This window comes from Brassica napus, chromosome C8 (assembly GCF_020379485.1).
Source record: "Brassica napus cultivar Da-Ae chromosome C8, Da-Ae, whole genome shotgun sequence".
NCBI lineage: Eukaryota > Viridiplantae > Streptophyta > Magnoliopsida > Brassicales > Brassicaceae > Brassica > Brassica napus.
Genome location: NC_063451.1, coordinates 43,318,700 through 43,328,041, shown reverse-complemented (window position 1 = coordinate 43,328,041; position 9,342 = coordinate 43,318,700). Strand labels below are relative to the sequence as shown.

At 32.4% G+C, this 9,342-nt stretch overlaps 1 protein-coding gene across 1 annotated transcript; it reads right to left on the bottom strand.

The window, feature by feature from the left end:
* Positions 1 to 578: 578 nt before the first annotated feature.
* LOC106415624 (mitochondrial uncoupling protein 5-like) lies at positions 579 to 1,918 on the bottom strand. The gene has a single exon (XM_013856377.3). It carries the CDS (start codon positions 1,676 to 1,678, stop codon positions 731 to 733), a length of 948 nt encoding a protein of 315 aa, XP_013711831.1. The 5' UTR covers positions 1,679 to 1,918; the 3' UTR covers positions 579 to 730.
* Positions 1,919 to 9,342: the final 7,424 nt, after the last annotated feature.

Sequence of the window (9,342 nt, the reverse complement as noted above, 5' to 3'; positions counted from 1 at the left end):
ATAAACTGCCACCTGTATAACATTCAATAAGTAACACTGGTTTTCAATATTCGTAAAGAACAAAAAAAAGTTAAAATGGACATTATATATATAATTTTGAATGTGAATTAAAATAAGATTTGGAGTAAAATATTATTGATCATATTTCATTTAAATTCAAAATAAAATAGAAGTAGAATAATTATTATCATCATTCTGTTTTTCATTTATAATTTTATTTTACTCAAAAATAGAATAAGACTGAAGTAAAATTCAACTTTGATTTGAAAAGAAATATGAATAACACATTGAAGATGTTATGCATTTTTTTTTCATCTAATAATTGTTCTCTTTTAACTAAAACTTTTGTTCACCTAATCTCTCAAAATTAGACCCTCTACTTATTTTCCGAGCATTGAATACGGGTAGTAGGTACCACAATATTTTCAATCTTTCATAACAGATTCATCTTTGAATAGTAGTACAAGATTTTCCGGAATAAATGAAAAGAATATTACATGTAGTTCAAAACTAGCATCAAGATCATCAATGGATCAATATGACTGAGAAAAACAGAAAATATCTCTCTTCAAATCGAATCAAATGAACTGTTTCTGCTTCTCATAGATTAGAAAATTTAATTCCACAGAACTTTAAACTATTCGATTAATCAAAAGAAAATACAATAAAAAAAAACAAAATTTATTTAGTTTAAAGCAAATTATCGCCACCATCACCTTTAACTCTTGTCTCAAAAGTCAAAGTCCTTGAACACCTTCTTAACTTGTTCAAGTGTCACAAACATAATCACCGTGAACGGTGCTTGTCTCGACACCGTCGGCAGAAACCCTTTGTATAAAGCCATGATCCCTTCCGCTCTCACCGTCTTCAACGCGCAATCAACCGCCCCCTTATACGGCGCCGTTTTCCCCGCCTCCACCTTCATATTCATCACTCTCGTCTTGATCACATCCACGGGGTTCGACGCGACCGAAGCCACAAACCCCGCCGCGAAGCTCGACGTCACGTGAGTCCCGAGCCCGTCCCTCATCAACCCTTTCTCCAAAATCGTCTCTTTCACCGAGTCGTACGTAGCCAGCTGCGACGCCGTCACGAGCATCGCTCTGTTTATCGTCATCGACGAACCTCTCCACAGCGACGTGACGCCTTCGCCGCGAACCATCTGCGCGATCGCGTCCAAAACGCTCTTGTAGTTCCTCCGGTCGACCACCGGGAGCCTCCCGTCGGCTTGCATGCGCACCATGGCGACATCCGCCGGGTTCCCGACGGCGGCTCCGATACCTCCGGCGATGAACCCGGCGGCGAGTTTGCGGGTCAAAGGTATGGTTTTGGTTTCCGGGTCGGTCCATTTGGTTTTCAGGATGTCGTATAGACCCATACGAGTCGTCGAGTAGAGAGTCTGGCGGAGAACGGTGGCGGAGACGCCGGAGAAGAGCGCGCGCGTGCCTTCTTGTCTGATGATGCGAGATCCGATGGTGATGATACCCACGCGCGGAGGAGGCGAAGGCGCGTGAGCGGCGGCGGAAGTCTGGAAAGCGAGTGCTGGTCGGAGGTTTGTCTGAATTGAGGCAGATTCGCCTTGGAGCTGCATTCGGACCTTGATTAGATCGAGCGGGTGGGTCGAACAGCCCGCTACGATCGATGCGATCCCTCCTTCAGCGAAACCCTTTAGACCCATTTCAGAAAGATTCTTTTTTTTCGGAGAAAATGAAAAAGGTTATACTTTTATTGTTTTTAAAGAGACCAGTTGGAATTAGAGCTGATCTCACTGGAGATTAGGAGATGGGAATGGAGACCAAAAGCTATAGAAGAAGAATGAGGAACTTGAGGTCTTTGAGACATATGCCGTTCAGACAGGTTTTTTTTTAGGTTGGGAGTTTATGTCTTTCAGAGAGATGAGGTTGAAGAGGAAGAGAGCAGAAAAGCGTTTAAATAAGGGAGGGGATGTAAAGGAAACGCGGAGACTTGTTTGCTATTTTGCGCAGATCTGGAATAATAAAGCGTTTTCCTTTGAAATTTTGGTAGTATCTTGTGACTTTCCCTTGTTGTTTGAAATATATGCTACATATCTTTTTTGACCAGATAAATGGAAACTCGCTTTAATATGTAATTAGTAAAACAAATTATTGGTTAAGCTTATAAAAAAATGAAAATGAAAAGTTGAAAACTTTTCAACCAAACTAGTAAAGTCTACTGAATCGCTTAAATTCATAATTTATGTTCACACAAACACGGATTCATATAAAATATGATTTTTTGTGTATAATAAAGAATAATTGATTTAAAATAAATTATACTAATAAAATTTCTATTTTATTATTTGATGAGCATTTTTAACAATAAACTTTATCCTTACGTGTGATTAATATTTAAATGTCATCACCATAATCATTTTCACACCATTTATGGAAAAACTCTTTCTTGCCTACATTAATTACATGTAATACCATTGCCTATATTTCATATAGTATAGTCACAAATTGATTGTCGCCTGCGGTCATTACATATACCGAAATAATTATTTATGGTTAACTTTCCTAATTATTAAACCACAACTAACCAGAATATTATTTCGATCCGTATGACATTTAGGTTGATACCTTAATATGGTCAGTCAAAATAATATGATCTAACTAATATTTTTTTTAATATATTATATCATATCAATATATAGTGATCGTGGAGATGTCAAGGTATTTTGTTCTCGCATAGACATATTTTCAATCGTGAAATATCCGTAGAATAACGATTTCTGTTAATATGATTTGTCTATTTGGTCCAATAATTATTCGATAAAATATTTAACCAAAATGTATGAGGGCTTTTTATTTTGCAAAGTTATATGAAATTTACTTTAAGGTAAACCATATTATATTATCTCATATTCATTTTTTTTTTTTAACTATGATACATGACATTTTTACTCGGGACTGAAAAATACAAACGGTTCATATATTCATGTTATTTTCTAAAACTTTGATACATGACATTTATTTTAATTAAGATGTTTTTGATTTTATGACACATTATTCATGTGATAATATAGTGGCTTTATATCACGTAAATAATATATCATTTGTCACTTCTTAGCTTTTTATATTATGTAAATTATATATATATCATATTGCATTTTATCGACATATTGATCAAATTTTTGTGACTATCAGATTTTTATAAACATTTAAATAGGAGGTAAGAATTCATTATAAAACGCAATCTTGACTGATTGTACAATACATTCTAAAAAGGAGTCCATATTAAGTTCATGGAATCGAATAACTTAAGCACCAAAACTTTTATTTAAAAAATAATAATAAATGGTGACAAACACAATAAGTTCCCGCTTGGTGAATTTGTGAATGAATTGGGCCAACACCATCATCTCTTTGATTAAGCTATATTTTCTTTCAAATACACTGAACATTATTGAATACTTATTTTCAGTTAAATTTTAATGTGGTCACCATTTATGATAATTATGAAATCAACATTAATGGTAATAGTAGACTTTTAATTTCGAAATCAACATTAATGGTAATATGAGTTTATTTAGTCAATATGCAACGCAGTTAAGTACATTTCCTATACTAATCGTATGCAATGTAAGATCGATAAAACATCAGTTTTTCTTTATAAACATCAACCTTTGGTCTCATTCATTCCATCCCAAGCATAAACTGATGTTATAACAACTTCTTGAGACGGTTTCGAACCGTTATTGGTTTAAACCGGCTGGTCTCGATTTTGCTTTTCATATATTAACGATTATATAACTGATTGTATTCAAAAGAAGGTCCATATTAAATTAAAAATGAAATCCCTTAACTTAAGCACGAAGACTTTTAATTTCGAAATTAACAGTAAGGGTAATAGGAGTTTATTTATTTAATATATAAACTCAAATCCGGTTAAGTTATAGTCAAACAAAAAATTAATATGGTCACCATTTATGATAATTCTGAAATCAACATTAATGGTAATAGGAGACTTTTAATTTCGAGATCAACATTAATGGTAATACGAGTTTATTTAGTCAATATATAAAACTCAAATCCGGTTAAGTTTATAGTCAAATATAAATTTTAATGTTATTTCCTATATTTTATTTTTTTTGCATTTAATACTTTCCAAAATTTTCAAAGAGGGATCAAATAATAAGAAACTTCTCAGATTGATTTTTTTTCGAATTGATTCTCGAATTGAATTGAGGTGGTATAAACCCTAACATTTGTAAATATATAAATATCATACTAAACTGCTAGCTACAGTATCACAACCGAGAATAGAAACAGAAAATGAGTGCCATGAAATTCATCTCTGACTTCACGCCAAAGAAGTCTATGTGTTTAATAAGGGCTCATATTTTTACATGTATGTTTTGATTTGCCCAATTAATTTGGCAACTATTATTGTTAATAGATTACATTTATCCTTCTTCTATTTTTAAGGATTCGGCAAAACAGTATAAAATTGTGAAAAAAACTATAACATATTAGTTTATTAAGAAAACTATTACTTTTAATTATTTTATTTTCATTTAATCATGATAGCAAAGTACATCGGAAAGTCCAAACTGTTTATTTTTAGTTGACATGTATATCAAAAGTTACATAATTGTGTTATATAACATGTATTATTTGTTATTATGATTTTTTACCTTTTTAATACTTATAAACTGATAATTATAATTTTTTTTAATCGTTCATTCCGCACGGGATCATCACCTAGTATAGTAGTATTATCAAAACTGCTGGGCCAATAACATTCTCGCGCATGACACGAGGTAACACTTGTTTATGTCTACACTTGTAAAAATCTACTGTGTACCAGTTATAAAAATCAAATGAAAACGTAAGGAAAAATTAAAATAATTCATTTTTATCTGAATATTCTTTTGTCTACGTTTTATTCTGGTAAATTCCCATCAGTAAAAAGGGGGAAAACAGTGTCTTTGTTTTTGGCATCACTTTCACTTTGTTATTCATTGGTTATAGAATTCAATAAATATTTTCCCACATGAATTATTTTTCACCCAACATTCACATCATCACATGGGATGCTTGCTTCCTTTTCGTTAATGAGATGCTTCCTTAGTTCGTCCCTCCATGTTTGATTATTCCTTGAAAAAGATATATTGAATGGACGAAAGAAAATAATAGGAGGCTACTTTGTAATAATGGTGTGCGATGATTTTATTGAGGCTTTATAATGTGGCTTTAGATTTGATCTTGATTTAAGCTTTGTTGGTTTTATTTTGTTAGAAAATACAAACCAAAACTTACAGTGACATGATTAAACGGGGAATATGTTTTTTCTTAAAATAAAAAAAATCTGTTAGAAATATACAAACGGAAATCAAATAATTCATGATTATGAATCTATGATCACTATGTCACATAACCCTTTTTTTGTCAGCATCACATAACCATTCTTGCACGTAATAATATGTTTTATTTATATAGAAAAATTGTCCTTTAAACATTATTAAATGTGCAACAGGTCTAGAAATGCATAGTTCCTTTATTTAGTTTATAGTATATATTAAAAATATATATAATATGGTATCAGAAACCATATGGTAAAACTTATATGTCCGGAGGTCTGAGAGCCGTCCAATGGCGATCACAGAGATCCAAGAAAATCAAAGATTCTTCTTACAGCGTCACAGACTTTCTCACCTCTCACTCACTTGGCATTGATGGCTCTTATTGCATCTCATGATAACATATTCCATGTTTGTTTATTTAATTGTTTTCTTATACTCATATACAACTCATGCAAATTAGTATTAGAAACTAAGATTAGCTTTTAGATTTATCTTTTAGAATATCTCCATCTTCCAAATCAATATTAATCCACTTGGTCAATCATCGTTTTATGATAGTTGGAACTTGAAAATCTAAAGAGTTGGGTTGAACATAGTTGCAACTTTTATATAGCGGAACATGGCTAGGACTTCGATTTCTACGAATATAAAAATGAAGAGAAAAAATATTAATATCCAAATTACCTCGCGCTTGTACTTGTTGGGTGGACGTTCTACTCTCCTGAGCCATCTAATATTATAAACCAGGTGAAAAAAGAAAAACTAAAACACTTAGCTTCAGATGGTTATGTAAGGTTGGCTTCGGCAGGTCACGCATCAGGGTCTTAACTAGATGGTTCATTTACAGTTGTCAGTTAAATTGGCTTTTGACATCTCCTTTGTAATATATATTATTAATAAAATTCACTTCTTTTTTTGAAAAAAAAAAGATTTCAGTAAATTAAAAGCTTCAGATGAATAATGAGCTAAATTAATCCAAACAAACAATTACGCATATTTTTCTCATCCGGTCTTGTATACTACGGCACGAAATCAGCTGCCAGCATTGACTTTTAATTTGAAAAATAATTACGCAACAAAGATCAAGTAAATAAAGCCACGATTGAAATATGTTTTACTAAGAAACTATGTGTGGCCCGAAGAGGACATTTGGGCCAAGAAGAAGGGGTCTTAATTAAAAGAGGCGACTGATGACTTGTACACCTCTCCCGTTGAGTAAAAGCCGTCTTCTTACAAAACTCGCCACCTGTGACGTGGCTCCGTGGAAATCGGAGTGGCCCGAGAGCTGACTGTTGACCTTTTCCCAGCAAGTCCGAAAAAGTCTGTTATTATAAAATTCCGAAACGCAGGGGACGCACACAAGTAGGCTTGGGCATTTTACCCGGACCCGACCCGAAAAATCCCGATCCGATCCAAAACTGACCTGATTTTTTTACGCTATTGGGTCTTGTTGTGAAGGATCTGCGGGTCTTGGACCCGACCTGACCCGAACCAGAGACCCGAATCGGGTATCCGAAAATCCGAAACTTCTAGTATATATTAGGTATATATGGGTGTTTCAGTTTATTCTTGCTATTATGGATATTTTCTTAAGTTTCAAATTTTATTTTTTGGGTAAGGTTTTGGGTTTCGGATAAAAATTAGATTTTTAAAAATATAATTCGGATAATCAGATTAAATTTCGGATATTTTTCATGTCCTTGATACAGATTTTAGATAAAATTCTCATATTTTCGAGTATTTAAATATTTTCATGTATTTTCTGTGTGTTTTAGGTATTTTTTGGGTTGGACCCGACATGACCCGAACCAAACCCGATCTGTAACCGAACCGAATCTGAATCGACAAACTCTAATTAACCTATTGGATCCAACTATCTAAGACCCGACCCGACCTGGACCCAATAAGACCCGAACCGACCCCGAACCAAGAATTTCAAATTACCCTATCGAATCTGAAACTCTTAGACTCGAACCCGACCCGACCCGACCCGAACCCGACCCGAGGACCGGAATACCCAGGCCTACACACCAGTCCACAAAATAGGCCGCCTGCAAACGTTTTATAGAGACGATGCTCTATATCATCATTCAGCGGACTTAGTTATGGGCCTGTTAAATGATTGATTACCAGTTCCCATGCAAATTGTACCAAAGGTTACTGTCATTTCCCTTGGCAATTCTCTAACAAACCATCAGTTTTTCGGAAGAATTGAAGCAACAAGCACTTCTTCTCCCTTTTACGTGTTTTGGAGAAGAAGTGCCTACCGCCTTACTCACTCGGTACAACAGCAGGTGCTTTAAATTTCAAAGGCTCGAAAAACCTTTTTTAGTTATACCGCAATCACCACATGGTTTTTTCATGTGCTTTTGTCTCATTTGCAGAATATCATGAATTAATTTCTAATAATTCACTCATCTTTCCACTACTCTAAAGCACAATTAACTTTGGAGTTCTTTTTAGATTTATTATCGAAAAGATAAGTGCACTTTAATAATTTAGATAGACAAATAAATTATTTTAAATCTTTCAACATACAATATCATATACCACAAACCGGAATGTTATGTTTGATGGAACATGGCTTGTTTATGGTAACATTTTAGGGTACTTTATGGATGATAATTCGTCTATTACTGTTTTAATAAACAGATCAAGAAGAAGAAATTTTGTAATCTTTAGAACACTATTAAGATATATATATCTCTTACATACTAAAGCGCAAGTCGCCTCGCCAATCAAAAGGTGACACGTGGAAAAAAAAAAAAAAAATAATTGCAAAAAAATAGAAAAGCAAAAATGTCAAAATATAATAAAACAATCATGGAAGTTTCAAAATGTCAAATAACCAACCTAATGTTAATGTATCCGATTATTATGCTTTTAAAAAAAAAAATTCTTTGCATCTCCTATTTTTCTGGAATCTAAATATAAACTAACAATTTTCTAATTAAAAAATAATTATATGTGCAACTCTATCTTCCCATTATCTCCATAACTACTTCTATTTTCACTGTGTTCGTCGTGTGAAACTATATAAAGTAACCATAAACTCTTTACTTTTGGAAACACCGATCTAAAACCAGCAAAATGTTTTATATATTTTTTTTACATAAAATAGATGAATACAACTTCACCAGTTTGGTCATTAATCTCCAACCAGGTTTGTTATTGTTGTTTTTTAGTCCATCTCAAATACATTTCTTGATATATATACCTCTGTATATATCTACTTATTTTATTTTTATTTTATTTGGGATGAAGAAGGTCAATGCGTTGGGAGAAAAAAAATATTGATATCCCTATGAGTGATTGGGTAGAAGTTTATCAAAGCATAGAAAAGGAGGCCAATCAGTTCAATGCGTAAATATAAAAATTAATTAAAATCAAGTATGTGTATTTAATTATGTTTCATTCTACGTAAAAAAGAGAGGTAAATGTCGTATGATTAAAATTGGTATAAGAAAGTGGTAAACATGTAATTTTCCCAATTAATTAATTATTTTGTTTTTTTAACAAATTTAATATATCATACAAAAATTATTTACATTTTCTTGCAATTTTATGAAAGATTTTCTTGTCACATTTCTAAATAAAAATTCACAAAATTTTCATGGTTTTTTAATCTTTCAAAAATATTGGAGTTTTTATGATAGTAACACAATTATACTCAGATCCACTATTTTCTTACTTTTATTCATAATTATTCAAGTTTATTAATTTTTTTGTTCAGAATTAATATTATTATAATAAATATCTGGCTTAAACTCATACAAATATTTTCAAATTTAGAATGCTATAGTACTAATTTATTAAACAGTATTGTGTCCATGCATAGCATGGGCCACAATTTCTTAGTAAATATTTTTATGGTTAATTGTTTTATTCTTTTCAATAGTTTCGTTTGAATACATCACTTTTAATATTATGTGCTACTGTTCATAAAATATTTGATAAAAATAATATAATTTATGATTTAAGACTAACATGATCAAATAAAGTTTAGAAACAGTCAA

What these genes read in the sequence shown, in the direction of transcription:
- LOC106415624 (XM_013856377.3), bottom strand. Translation starts at nt 1,678, where the DNA reads ATGGGTCTAAAGGGTTTCGCTGAAGGAGGGATCGCATCGATCGTAGCG.